Here is a 15,190-nt window from a genome sequence, read left to right on the forward strand (position 1 = left end):
GACATAAGCTTTTGTGGAGTCCACTGCAATTCATCTGATGCCTGATGAAGTGGGCTGGAGTCCACAAGCAATAAAACCTGTTAGTCACTAAGGTGCCCCTGAACACTGTTGTTGTTTTTAACTTGAAGGCTGATTTCTTAGTAAGTTACCTTGCCCTTCCCTTTTATCCCATGTGTAGAACAGATATTGCCATTGTTAAGAGACCTGGTTAAAGGTCCCACTAAGAAAATAGGATCCCACTGATAAACTTCAAGCTGCAAAATGTTGCTGAGAAAATAATATACATTGGACCCTTGTTATATGCTGGGGTTTGGTTCCAGGATCCCCCGTTGATAACAAAATCCGTGGATGCTCAAGTCCCATTAAATATAATGACATAGCAAAATGGTGTCCCTTATGAAAAATGGAAAATCAAGGCCACTGATAACTTCCCCAAATACTCTTGACCCCTCCTTATCCATATTTGTAAAAAGCTCAAACTAGTTATTAACTTACAAGGAACTATCACTCCACTAACATACAATCCCAGCTTTAAATGTATGTATTTATTTATTTGAAAGTCATAATATTTTCATGTATTTGTAATGTATATGTCTTCAGTTTGGCTGTAGACTTTTGGCGACCCCAAGAATTTGATTGGGTTTTCTTAGGCATGGAGTACTCTGAGTATACCATTGCCTTCCTCTGAATGTAGCTTACAACACCTGGTATTCTGTGTGATACCACATCCAAATACTAGGCCTAACCCTACTTAGCTTCCAAAATTAGATTGGATCTGTCATCTTCAGGGCATTTAGGCTTCCAGTCTTCAAAACTGTTCCACAACGCAAGCCTCAGTCTTACATATGTCAAACAATATATGAAAGTACAGTGGTCCTTTGTATCCACTGGGTTTGGTTCCAGACCCCCTACCTCCCCCATGGATACCAAAATCTTTGGATGCTAAAGTCTGTGAATGCTCAAGTCCCATTCGGCACAGTAAAATGATGTCCCTTATACAAAATGGCAAAGTCAAGGTTTGCTTTTTGGAATTTATATTTTTTTGAATATTTCCAAGCTGTGGATGGTTAAATCTGTGGATATATGGAGGACCAACTGTATGCAGAATATTATAAGTATTAGAAGGAATATTTGGGAGTGATTGTGCCCAAAAAACCTAACTCTTCAGACTTCATCTAGAATGTGTCGCTAGAACATTTTAAACAAAGATTTAAAACAAAAATAGTGCATTTTTGTAGTGTTTATCACTGAACAAACTAGGCAGAAGCTGCAAGCCCAAATTAGCCAAAGACTGACACAATGGACTACACCCTTCAGATACAATGAAATCTTTTCACAAAGTCAGGTTACAGGAGCCTTCTTTTCTTTTAAAACTCACAAATATGGTTTTGGTACCACCTAGCGGCGAGGTGCCATGTATATTATATTCAGTTACAAATACAGGTATGCCTCAGTTAATGAAACTTTATTTCTTTACCAGCTATATGCTTTCAAGCTGGTTGTAGACTTGTGGTGATCCCAAGAAGTTCATTAGGTTTTCTTAGAAATAGCACCGAAAGAATAGGGATAGGTCACTGAACCGCAAAAGTGAGAACAGTTCAACGTATTTGACCGAACTTTTTATTCAAAACATTATTCATATGAGAAATGAAACAGCCAAGGCAGGGAAGCCTTGCATAAGGAAACAAAAATATTCTAAACCTTTTAGAGACAGATCTATGCTTTTTTAACACGCCAAAGTAACTGGTAAGACAGCCTTTCAAAGCGCCACTGGCTTCTTCATCAGGCAAGATGTTACATACCAAACAGGAGAAAAATTAGAGATGTTAGTAAGATGCCTGCATTTTGTTGTTTCTGTCCTTAATTAAGATGGCATGGGGAGGGTATATTTAGCGAGCTGATCCCTCTTCCTCGCATCTTGCCTCATGAAGAAGCCAGTGGAGCTTCAAAAGCTTGCAACAAGTATACTGTGCATTTCGGTTGACCAATAAAGATATAATTGTTTGGTGGATTTTTATTTGGATTTACTAAATGGCCAACACAGCTACCTCTGCATGTTTTCTGGTGAGGCAAGTTAATCTGCTTTGTCCTTTTCTTTCAATTTTACTCTGAGCACATGGTCAGTAAGTGATTCTAGAGGCAACATTTTACCTTGCCTGTTGTAAGTAAGCGCACACAGCTACAGAAGGATTGCCTAGCGTAGAATCCCATTCTTTCCTAGGCCACGCTTTATGCATTATTTACTGCATACAAGTCTGTCTTTCTCCAGACCTCTTTCGCCTAGGGATGCCATATCCCAGTGGCCCCCGGGACAAAACCGCTTTTGGGGGGGCCCTGCCCGCCCCGGCCCGGTTACCCCCCAATTGGGGCCTTTGTCCCGGGCCCAGCCTCCGGGCCGGGCGCGCTCATGTGGCCATTACCGCGGCTGCTAACGCGGCTGGCCGGCCACCCACCTCCTCCTCCTCCATGGCCGTGCCGCGCTGCCCTCCTCCTCCACCACTCCTCCTCCACCTCCCCCCCAGCGCAGCTGCTGCGCAGCCCGCAGCGCTTGCCTGGGCCACGGCCAGCAGCAGCGCACGCTCGCCCCTTTTGTGCGCTCGCGCGCGGGGCTTAATGGGCAGCGCTCGCCTCCTAAGCCTTCTGGCCAATGGAAGACGAGCAGGGACTGGCCTAGTTTCCAGCCCCAGTCTGCCATTGGCTAGTGTCAGGAGCCGAGGAGGAGGCGGAGGCGGAGGCAAAGGAGGAGGAAGAGGAGGCAATGGAGGAGGAGGCGGTGGCGGCGGTGGCAGCAAAGGAGTAAGAGGAGGAGGAGGAGGCAAAGGAGGAGGATAGGCCTCTGGGCCAGGGGGAGGGAAAAGGTTTTTTTTATTTTTAAATATATACAACCCAGCCTTGGTATTTATTTTATTTTATTTTTAAATATATACAAACCAGCCTTGGTATTTTATTTTATTTTATTTTATTTTATTTTTAAATATATACAAACCAGCCTTGGTATTTTATTTTATTTTATTTTTAAATATATACAAACCAGCCTTGGTATTTTATTTTATTTTATTTTTAAATATATACAACCCAGCCTTGGTATTTATTTTATTTTATTTTTAAATATATACAACCCAGCCTTGGTATTTTATTTTATTTTATTTTATTTTATTTTATTTTATTTTATTTTATTTTATTTTTAAATATATACAAACCAGCCTTGGTATTTTATTTTATTTTATTTTTAAATATATACAAACCAGCCTTGGTATTTTATTTTATTTTATTTTATTTTATTTTATTTTTAAATATATACAAACCAGCCTTGGTATTTTATTTTATTTTATTTTATTTTATTTTTAAATATATACAAACCAGCCTTGGTATTTTATTTTATTTTATTTTTAAATATATACAAACCAGCCTTGGTATTTTATTTTATTTTATTTTTAAATATATACAACCCAGCCTTGGTATTTATTTTATTTTATTTTTAAATATATACAACCCAGCCTTGGTATTTTATTTTATTTTATTTTATTTTATTTTATTTTATTTTATTTTATTTTATTTTTAAATATATACAAACCAGCCTTGGTATTTTATTTTATTTTATTTTTAAATATATACAAACCAGCCTTGGTATTTTATTTTATTTTATTTTATTTTTAAATATATACAAACCAGCCTTGGTATTTTATTTTATTTTATTTTATTTTTAAATATATACAAACCAGCCTTGGTATTTTATTTTATTTTATTTTATTTTATTTTTAAATATATACAAACCAGCCTTGGTATTTTATTTTATTTTATTTTTAAATATATTCAACCCAGCCTTGGTTATTTTATTTTATTTTATTTTTGTTATTAAATAACAAAATGTCCTCCATTTTGACCATGTCTAAGAAACATGCATTTATATTCACATTTTTTTAAAAAATCATTATTTTTTTGGCGTGTCCTCCATTTTTTATAAAAATGTGTCCTACATTTGTAAATCTTGTCCTACATCTGTCCTATATTTGTCCCGGTTTGGAGCTCCTGACTTATGGCAACCCTACTTTCACCATCTTCCCAATGCAGCAAAAAACAAAACAAAACCCTTCCAGCTGGACAGAAGACAAGAAAAGCTGGAAGACTGGGTTGCCCTAAAAAAGACTTTGTAAAAAGGAGCTTCTTTTTCAGTGGTTTTGTTAACTGAGGCATGACTGTACCATTTAAGTTCCAGCAAATTTAATTTACACATTTTCTTATTTTTCAGCCACTATGGCAGCAGTTTCTGGATGAGTAGAAAACTGGATGTTGCAAACACACCCACACCCACACAAAATACAACTTCCAGCGTAGGTTTTCTACCTGTCAAAATGCCCAAATCCTGCCTGATCTAATTTATAATTCGATTTGCTTTTTCATTCATATGAAATGAATCAATAAATAGTTCTAAAATTGCGTATTTTAAATATGGATTGTATATGTAAATCAGGATTGAGGAAGATCCTTCCCTTAGAGCTTGATGCACGCTAGAGCTGATTAAATGTATGTCTGTTTCTTCTATAAATATCATATTGGATCAAGAATGAGAAAAGGGGCTTGTAATTTAACCAAAGGTAGAGACGTTCAGGGGAATTTAACCTTCGCTTCCCTCCAGCGAACACTGATTTTTGCTACTACTGATATAACATTCTTGTTTATCCATTGAGAGCATAACACTAAGAACAGTGAGAAAGACTCAGCCTGTTTCCCTTGTTCTTGCTTAGCATTTCAGATTCCATAACTTGGTGGCAGTTTTAAGACCCAGAGAATTTAAACATTTGTCCCAAATCTTTCTTGCCGTGTTCAAATAGAAAAGACGCACTCCCAAGTATTAGATGGACCATGGCTGCACCTACACTGCAGAATTAATGTACTTTGATACCACTTTAACTGCTAAATGCTATGGAATTCTGGAACTTGTAGCTTTGTCAAATGGGGAGAAATTGGAAGTATGATCCTGCAATTGTGGTAATGGTTTTCACACGACATCGTGTTCAAAGTGATATTATCCCATGAATAACCCATTATTATTGTGCAAATGCGCTAAAGGTTTTCACACAATGTCGAGGTGAAACATGATCAAAGTGCCATTAACCCATGAATACCCAGGCAAGACGCAGCAGTAAATCATTCATAGGATTTTCCTGTGAATTACTTTTTGCTGCTTATTGCCTGGTTATTCCCTGGTTATTCACAGGATAATGGCTCTTGTGTTAATCTCATTTTAATAGCATTTTAGCATCAATGAAGGACACATATGGGAATTGTAGAAATGGAGGGATTCTGGGAATTGTAGTTTGTGGTGGCAATTCCATAGCACTGAGCCAATGGCAGTTAAAATGGCGTCAACCTGGATTATTTCTGCTGTCTGGATGCACTTTATATTCGTGTGTTGTGTTTTAAACTTTGTGAAGCTCTCCCTATATAGGTTTGTACAGTTCTCTTGCGGTTTGTTTGTATTGTCATACTCTATTGTTTGACATATCTCTATAATCCCGGGACTTCCGTTTACTTGTTGAGTGACACGGAGAAGAGCCAATAAGAAAGGGAGAACGCATAGTCAGCCCCGCCCAGGTAATGGAGATAGAGCTATGTAGAGGTAGTAGTGGAGGGCAATTCCCTTGCCGCGTTTGATTGGATAATTCTGAGGCGAAGCCCCTCCCCCGGTCTCTATCCCGCACTCCCATTGGCTGCTTGAAAGCAAGGCGTTCCACTCTTTGGAACTCGCAATGCTGGCTCTGCTCTGGTTCGGGCTGGCAGGGAGTTTTCTCTCTGCTCTGCTGGCCCTCCGTTTGCAGGAGCCTCCTCCGCCTGGAGCCTCTTCTCTAAGCCTGTCGGGTCTCTTCCAGGATCTCCTCCGATATGGGAAGACCAAGAGCGGCTGTGGGCTTCGCCCTGCCCGGCTCCAGACCTTCGACGTCCCCAAGAGGTGACGCTTCCCCCTTTGGGTGCATCCACACTGCAGAGGCGATGCGGTTTGTTACCGCTTTAACCTCCATGGCTCCAGAATCATGGGAAAGGGAATTGCTTGTGGCACCAGAGCTCTAGAAAAAGCTAAGGGCTGCATCCGCACTGGAGAGATAACCTGGTTTGGCACCGCTTTAAGTCTTTGTCTGGCTCAAGGCTATGGAATGCTGGGAGTTGGAGTTTGTTGGGCCCCACAACAAGCTCCAACTCCCAGAATTCCATAGCCTTGAGCCAGACAAAGACTTAAAGCGGTGCCAAACCGGGTTATCTCTCCAGTGTGGATGCAGCCCAAGGTGCAAAACACACTGCAGAAATAATCCATTTTGAGACCGCTTTAACTGCCCTGGCTCAGTGCTAGGGTATCCTGGGAATTCCCATTTCCAGTGGAAATTAACGTCTCACTGAGCAAAGCAATTACTTTCTTTCCTTCTATTTTCCTTAGTCTATATGGAGTGAACACATTCTTCAAAGTACTTATACAGAATCATAGAGTTGGAAGAGACCCCAAGCGCCATCTAGTCCAACCTCAGCCATGCAGGAATTCACAATCAAAGCACCCCAAACAGATGGCCATCCAGCCTCTGTTTAAAGACCTCCAAAGTAGGAGACTCCACCACACTCTAAGGCAATATATTACACTGTTGAACAGCTCTTACTGTCAGGAAGTTCTTTTTAATGTTGAGGTGGAATCTTTTTTCCTGTAGCTTGAATCCATTGCTCTGCATCTTATTCTCTAGAGTAGCAGGAAAAAAGCTTGCTCCATTCTCAATGTGACACCTCTTTAAATACTTAAACAGGGCTGTCATGCCACCCCTTAACCTTCTCTAAACATACTCAGCTCTGTAAGCTACTCCTCATAGCACGTGGTTTCCAAACCTTTTCACCATTTTGGCCACCTTTCTCTGGACAGGCTGCAGCTTGTCCACATCCTTTTTGAATTGTGGTGCCCACGATTGGACCCAAAGTAGTTCCAGCCATGCACAGGTTTGGATGTATCGGCAAGCATGGGGAATCCTGAGGTTTGCAGAAGAATCAGAAACAAGCCATTTCGGTCTGAGTATGTTCCACGGCGGTGACAGACTAGCTGGTTTTGGGGCATGGAAGCGAAGAGAATGGCCTGGAATATAATAGAGCAAGGCATAACATGAACAGATGTACTCCACACTGTAATTGACTAACTGATCTGATTTTGTTGGTGCTGTGCTAGCTGTAGGAAAGATAGCCGATTATGAGGATATGTGGGATTTGGTAGATCTTTATAGGTTATTAGAGTAAATTAATCATGAAAATGATTATTTTTTCTTCAGATGGTTCTATCACTTCTATGTTATATCTGTAATCTGGAATGGTTTCCTGCTCCTGTTGCTTCTGCAAAGCCTGCTAGTATCATGGCCCTTCCCCATTTGGCTTCAGGAACTGCTCAGCATTCTTGATGGAGTAATACATTACCAAGATGGAGGCATGCTTGCTTCTGCGAATGGTATGAACTTTTGTTTGTAGCGTAAAATCCTCCAGGTTTTTCTTTTCAAGAAGGATGTTCGATATAAACCAGGGATGGGACACCTGTGGCCATCCAGATGTTGTTGAACGCAGCTGTTCCTATCTTTGGCTGTATCTACACCGTAGAATCAATGGAGTTTGACTGCCATGGCTCAATGCTGTGGAAATCTGGGATTTGTAGCTTTGTGAGATATTTAACCTTCTCTGTCAGAGAGCTCTGGTACCACAACGAACTACAAATCTCAGGATTCCATGGGATGGAGTCCTGACAAATAAAGTGGTGTCAAACTGCATTAGTTCTGCAATGTGGCAGCAGACTTTGTCTGTCTGTCTTTGTTTAGCTAGGGCTGCTGGGAGCTGCAGTTCAACATCTGGAGGACTGTAGAAATCCTATCCTTATTATGATGTGTTCCACCACTTATATCCTAATATTACTGTTACTAATACTACTATTCTCTCTTGCTACTATCCCAGAAGAGCTCTTTATGAACATGTAAATTAGTTGAACGATAATCTCACAGCAGAGTGAAGTCACATAGATGGGAAGAAACTATTTATTTTACAGAAATTCACTGTTCTGAAGTGGCCAAGATCTTTCATACAGAATGTACGTGCAGTAAAGGAACAACTTCTAACATGCCTAATTTTCTCCACTAGTATTTAAAGCTACGTAGAATTCTGCATGCTAATTCATTGCTCAGTTAGAAATATTACTTCTTTTTACCTGCTTTCTAATGAAACTTTTTCTGTGACTAAATTCAGTAATGCTGGTGAAGAGATGGATTGTTTACACAGTGACCTATGTTGGATTTCTAGGTGGTGAATCCCTGTCTGCTTTCCTGGTATGCCTTTTTGTCTGGTTAAATAGCTGTAGGCGATTACGCGAGTGTCTTCATATCAGCGTATTCTCTGGAGGTGTCATTCATATCGTACAGTACTGCTTTGGACTCTGTTACTATGTTCTGGTGGGCTTGACAGTTTTATGTCAAGTGCCAGCCAATGTCCGGGAAGGTATGTTCTGTCTTTAACGTTCTTGTTAACTGAAGCGTAACTGTATTTAGTTATTTATTTGGTACATTTATATCCCACCTTTCCACCAACAAGCTCTTCCTCTCCACTGTGTCCTGTACAGTAGGTCAGACTGAGAGAAAGTGACTGCCCAAGACTAACTGATGAGATTCATGGTCCAGAGGGTACTAGAAACTTGATAACTCACTTCCCAGTTCAGTATTCTAGCTGCACATTGGGTCATAACGTTCTGGTCTTATATAACTATAAGGGAGAGGAATTTCAGTGATTGGAAACCCAGCCTGCATTGTAAGAGGTATGCCTAGAGCCTACCTAGCAAATCTTAAGTCCAGGCTAAGACATTCCTTCTTACCAAGGCATATAATGTTTCTGCATTGTCTCTGTACTTTCTCTTAATTATGTTGCTTAGATATTGAGTTTTATTGAATTCCACCCTGAAGTATTTCCTATTTCTGCCTAATGCAGGCAAAGATCCACAACTAGCAGTCCGTTGGTATCATGCTGTAGGACTCTTGATGTTCATTTGGGCCTCTTTTCATCAACATAGATGCCATGTGATTCTAGCTAATCTTAGAAAAAATAAATCAGGTAAGATATTTTTCTGCTTTTGTCTTGTACACTTTTTTATCCTTTCATGTAAAAATATATTACAGCACTAGCCATATCAACTGTCTTTCTGATGAATCACTGGAAATATTTAAACCCAGAGTGTACATATGATGGAACAATAGCAGACTGCTGTCTCTTTAAATGAAGATATATCCCAATCATGTGTAAGTAGGGAGAGGGGTTCAGTTCAAAGAGCTAAGTGGAATGTGTAGTTGAGAGGAGCTGCACCCTCTTTTTTACCCACTCCTCTCTGTCTCCCAATATTCTCTTCTGCAGGCATCCCCCCCCCCCCCCCCAACTTGAGCTCTTAGGTAAGTGTAGGCAATAGATCTAAGTGACAGACCTTAGGGTGGGAAGTTTCAGGTACTGGAAATGTTCAGCACTTTCTGCCTGTCATCCTCCATTTGATCTCTAAGTTATAACCCACATCCCACTTTGGAAATGATCGGAACAGATCCGCATTTAATGACATAGCTCTCCTACTATTATGTATGGGTTAATGGATCTGTTAAATAGACTCTTGGGAGCAACTTTTAGATGGAGTTGTGAATTCGCAATCTTCATGGGAGGTGGATTTCCAAACATGATTTTTCCATATTCACACCATCTTTATTGCTTTATATGGTTTGAGGCAGACAGGCAGACTTATGTTCTGTTGCTCTTGATGCAACTAAGGCTGGTACAGACCGCTGCTTTACAGTGGCCTGGGGCCGAAATTAGGGTTAGGGAGAGCAGAACGTCCACATGCTCTGCACTCTCCTAGTGCTATTTTGGGCGTTTGCCCCAATAACATGCCTCATGTGCCGCCTTTAAATGGCACAGTGCACAAGAGACGTCACCGCGCCGCTCCAGACCACTAGTGGCACCTTGGCAGCAGCGTGGAAAGGAACCACATTTCGTACCTCCTTTTTGGAGCACATTGTTGCCCGTGTCGTGCAGTCACCGTGGCAATGATGCAGGGCAGCCCCTAAGTCCATTGCTGCAGAAAGTGAGGAACACAATTGATCATGCTGATACAGGAAGTGGACCTTATGGATCAACAGAATATAGTTTTTGAATTCGTAAACAGGGAACTGAAAAAGCATCAGTACTGAGGATCTATTAGATTTCTATCCCACCTTTTGGCTGACATATCTGTGAGTCAAGCAAGGTATTAAGAGGATCTACAGCTCAAAATTTGGATACCTCTGCTTAGTGGTAAAAAGTTATCCCTTTTATTATTTAATTAGCTTATACCCTTAGCAACAGTCATCCATCCATTCCTGAGTCACATTGCATCATGATTACTACAATGTGCTGTGTAAGGCTACACTTAAAGAGTGTTCAGGAGCATTGGAGCAACACAGACTGGCTAAATTACTAACTGCTGCATGGTATGAAGTGCATGTTACTCCAATCCAGAAGACCTGTACTGGTTGCCAATTGCTTTCTAGGCCCAAATCAAGATTGGTTTTAACTTTTAAAGCCCTGAATGGTTTGAAATCAATTTTTCTAAGGAATCACCTGTCTTAATATCTGTCTAGATGTTAAGATCTTCAAGAGAGGCCGTATTGAGAATACTATCACCCAAAAGAACAGTTTGACAAGCAAGCAGGAGAGGTTTTTTTCTTATGGTGCTCCCAGATTGTATTGTATTGGGTTTCTCCTGTGTTTTTTTTCTCTCAAGAGTTGTCTTCAGTTCTAACTCTTGTTGCTTTTAGGAAAGGTCCGAAGATGTATCTTTTCAATCTGGATTTTTAAACTATTTTGATATTTCCTGATTATTCCAGTATTTTAATGAGTACTGTTCTTTTAGTGGAAAGGCAAGATAAAAGGTATATTAAAGGTATAAGTCAATTTCCTGCACAAAAAGCACTAAAGACAACTAATAATAATTAAATACACATTTAAAATAACATCTGAATTAAAATTGGATACTCAAGCTATTTTGAAATAGCACTAAAAGAGATAGATAGCAATCAACCAATTAGGCCTCTCTCAGCCACAGATCAGCTTATGTGTCAAAGGTCTCTCTGAATAATACTGTATTTGTCTGTTGGTGGGAGAATAATATACAGGTGATAAACCTAACCTCCTTTGGCAGAGAGTTCAAGAGTCTGGGATCAGCTGTGCAGCAAGACTTCTCTCTGCCTCCGGTCATAGTGGCTTTGGCTGAATGTTTTCCTCTGAAACTCTTATAACCTAAAACAGGCTCATATAGGAAGACTGGAGTATTTCAGATAGTTTAGCCCCAGTTTGTATAACACTTTAGACATCATAACCAGCACTTTAAATTGTGCCCAGAAACACACCTCACAAATCAAATGTTTTAATCCTAGTCCTAGTAGCCGTACATCACACTATCAGTAGTATACACTCATGACAATTTGACAAGGCTAATTATTGTGCTGTTTTATTATTATTTTTTGTCTATTTCCAGGAAAAGTTGTGAACTTGGACCACAGCATTCCATTTGGAGATTGGTTTGAAATGGTCTCTTGTCCTCATTACTTTGCTGAACTCTTGATATACATCTCAATGGCCATCATCTTTGGATGTACAAATTTAACTTGGTGGTTGGTAGTGATGTATGTGTTCTTTAACCAGGCAGTGAGTGCTGTTTTGTGTCATGAATACTACCAGAGCAACTTTAAACATTATCCCAAGTATAGGAAAGCATACATACCCTTCCTCCTTTAGCCTGCTCATTTGGGATAATTTGAAATTCCCATCCAAAAGAACATGGAAAGAGGTTTTCTATGGACAATGGTTTATATATCAGTTGGGATCTTTGTGTGAAATCAGATTTTTGCAGATGGATTTGAAATGCCTAATTAATTCTTTTTTTAATAGGCAGTCCTGTTCTATACATGAAAGCAAGAAATAGTAATAGCATTAAGGAGAAGCACAAGACATTCCTAATGCATGTTTTTTCAGGAACAGTTTCCAATGCATTGGGTAGAGTACTTCTACAAAACAAAAGTATATATGAGACTATTGGCATTAACTGCATCTCACATACACCTCGACAGAAAGTAATGCTAAACAAAGTGGGACTTATTTTTGCATAAACTGAGCTCTTAATACATTCTGGAGGAAGTAAGATTACTATTTTGTTGGAATTCTAAAGCCATTTTTTCTATGTATAGCCCCATTAAAAGGGAATTATTTGCATAGCTGGAATGAACCAAACGTAATATATGAATGGATTGAATTCACATATTTTTAGACTCCAGTTTGCGCAGGACACAGATAAAAATGAAATCTCTGTATCTTCAGTCTGATTCACACAAGAATGTGCTTGACTTCAGTAATGAAATTACAGAAAATGTAATGGACATTTTCATGTATGAATGAGGTGTGCTGAAATCAACTTGGTTTTGAGGGAGAATGAAAACAATCTGTGTTGCAAGCCTCTGATGATTTCAAGTGGCCTGCAATGGCCATTCATTCACAGCAGTATCATTAGTTGATCCTGCAGTTAAGCAGTGAATATCCATCTTTCCTTTTCAGGTGTGAATTTAAACGTTACTTGGAAATTTAAGAGTTCATATGTATGCAGTTAGCAATGTATGTTTAGCTTGTGTAGAGAATTTGATGGGAGCAACAGAGCTTGTGTGTGTACACATATCCCTCTTCAGTGTAGCTCTTTCTGTGTGCAAGCAAATGCCTGTGTATGACTTATGCCATGGGCTGTTCCCTAGTTCTGGGTTCACACACAAGGCATATTTTGAAAGACTCGTATAAGTTAATCTTGCCTGTAATGTGTGAAAGTTACTTTTTTTGTCTACAGCTTCCAGAATCTCCCAATTAAGCATGGCTGGTAGCTATGTTGGCTGGAAGCTTATGGTAGCTTTCGTCTCAAGGAGTAACTTTGCAAAGCTTAGATCCCACTAGCATCTTTTAGCCCAAGGTACTTGAAAATATTATCTGCTGTGTGGTATGTAGAAGAGTAGCAAATTTCGTGCAGGTACTCACAGCCTGATGTATGTGAACTGTACCCTTGTACTAAACCTAAGTGAATATGGGTTTTCAGTTTTTGTATGAGGTACCAGGCCACTGTAGATTTTTAGTGCTCTGAATGAACATTTCATATCAAATTTCATTTGGTACAGAAAATACACTGTTTTTATAAAACTATTTTGCACTATTTTGTCATCTACTGTATAGAGATAAAAATATACTATTTATACATATTTAATAAAAGCTTGAACTACCAGTCTGTTGGGGACAAATAAAGTATAGTGTACAGTTTACTTTTTGCAACAGGAACTAGAATCTTTACAAAGCAGTTTTAAAACCACATATATAGCAACAGTAAGAAAAAGCAAAACTCTGTGGAGGCATTTTGCATTGTTAGGAAAACAAAATGCTGTGCCAAGAAAAGCTGACTTTTGTGACATGCAGTTGCGTAATTTGTACATAAATTTCTAAATGTCATCTTGGTTAGTTGAGGTCAAGAGTAAAGAGTTATGGAGGACATCAAACCCTGCTCTCTGAGGCCTAGGAAATATGTGTAGCATGCAATTTCTCATTATCTGGAAGATCTGCTCATTTATTCAGCCCTTACATTTTCAAGACACTCTTAGCCGGCGGAACTTAGAACCTTATTTTAACAGAGGGAATTAAGATTTCATACGCACAGTTGTCTCTCAGAACACTTGCATGAGGTCACCTTTTCAGCTGAATTCAAATCCTATTGTAAAACTGTGAAGCTTTTGGCACAACTCCTAGCTTCCATGTCCTATTACCAAAACTATTTCAAGTATCTTATTGTTTCAAGTGGGTATTTGAAACCGATGTAATGCACGAAGCCTAACAAATACAGCAATATGTCTGATAGAAACATAGGAGGGCACATTCTCAGTAACTACTCCTAGGCTATAGAACGCCTTCTCAAGAGAAGTTCAGTTGCCTGCCTCCCTGTTCTGGTCTATTCTCATTGTCAGACAAAGATGTATTTATTTAAAATGAGCCCTTAAGTGGTTGTGGTAGAAAAATGTGCAATAAGTGTGCTTTTTAAAATAATAATAATAATAATATTAATAATAATAGTTTTTATTTGTATCTTCTCACCTCTCCCAATGGATCGAGGCGGGATCACAACAGAGTTAAAAAATACTTACGATATTACAACATTAGTTAACACACAATTAAAACCACAGCTAAAAACATAAAACATCAATCAATCACAGGGTCAGATGCTCTCGTTCTATACCAATGGTCTTCATAGAAGGTCAGGAGGGGTATGAGCGGTGAAAGAGCTCTGACTTTACAGCCTTCTTGAAAATTTCCAAGGATGTAACAAGGCGAGTCTCTGGGAGTCCATTCCATAGTCTAGGGGCAGCTATACTGAATGCTTTTTGGGAAGTGGAAACATGTTTGGATGCTGGCACCCCTAACAAGTTCTTCCCACTTGTTCTAAGAGTGTGGGGCGGATTGTATAGGGAGATGCATTCCCGTTAGTAACCCGGGCCTAAGCCAACCTATACAGGTTGAGCATTCCAAATCTGAAAATCCAAAATGGTCCAAAATCCCAAGATTTTTGAGCACTGACATGACACTTTGAGGCTTTGATTCTGGAATACAGGTATCATAGCACATACTGTATTTGTGAGGCTGGAGAGAGATGTGAGGATCTGTGAAATGGGAGGTGTGGATTCACACCAAGCACTACACTTTAATTCCTGCCATTTCACAGATCTTCATGTCTCTCCGGACGCACACCTCTGCCCAGCCTCACAAATACAGTATGTACTACACTACTTACATCCCATCATCTAATAATAATAATAAAATAAAAAATAAAACCCAATTTTGAAACACTTCTGGTCCAAGCAATAGGAAAGCAGGGAGGGGACCAGCCTAGCCTCCTGTGGAAGGGATGGTATGGGAGCAGCCACCGAAAAGGCTCTCTCTTATGTCCTCACCAAGCGAGCCTGTGATGGTGGTGGGACCAAGAAAAAGCCTTCCTCTGAACATCTTAGACTTCTTGCAAGTTTGTATGAGGAGATACGGTCCTACAGATAGTCTGGACCCAAGCTGTATAGGGCTTTACAAGTCACAACCAGCAGTTTGAATTGTG

General features: G+C 39.6%; 1 protein-coding gene across 1 annotated transcript; it reads left to right on the forward strand.

The window, feature by feature from the left end:
• The first annotated feature begins 5,750 nt into the window (after positions 1-5,750).
• SRD5A3 (steroid 5 alpha-reductase 3) lies at positions 5,751-13,324 on the forward strand. Its single transcript, XM_089526973.1, has 5 exons — positions 5,751-5,950; positions 7,296-7,468; positions 8,305-8,499; positions 8,983-9,105; positions 11,546-13,324. Exons 1-5 carry the CDS (start codon positions 5,751-5,753, stop codon positions 11,803-11,805), a joined length of 951 nt encoding a protein of 316 aa, XP_089383099.1. The 3' UTR covers positions 11,806-13,324.
• Positions 13,325-15,190: the final 1,866 nt, after the last annotated feature.

This window comes from Sceloporus occidentalis, unplaced genomic scaffold (assembly GCF_023333645.1).
Source record: "Sceloporus occidentalis isolate IW3139 unplaced genomic scaffold, rSceOcc1.0.p SCAF_5, whole genome shotgun sequence".
NCBI classification, from domain to species: domain Eukaryota; kingdom Metazoa; phylum Chordata; class Lepidosauria; order Squamata; family Phrynosomatidae; genus Sceloporus; species Sceloporus occidentalis.

What these genes read in the sequence shown, in the direction of transcription:
- SRD5A3 (XM_089526973.1), top strand. Translation starts at nt 5,751, where the DNA reads ATGCTGGCTCTGCTCTGGTTCGGGCTGGCAGGGAGTTTTCTCTCTGCT. An exon ending in ACCTTCGACGTCCCCAAGAG is followed by an intron (nt 5,951 to 7,295) that starts GTGACGCTTCCC and finishes TTTTTTCTTCAG; the next exon opens with ATGGTTCTATCACTTCTATG. An exon ending in CATGCTTGCTTCTGCGAATG is followed by an intron (nt 7,469 to 8,304) that starts GTATGAACTTTT and finishes TTGGATTTCTAG; the next exon opens with GTGGTGAATCCCTGTCTGCT.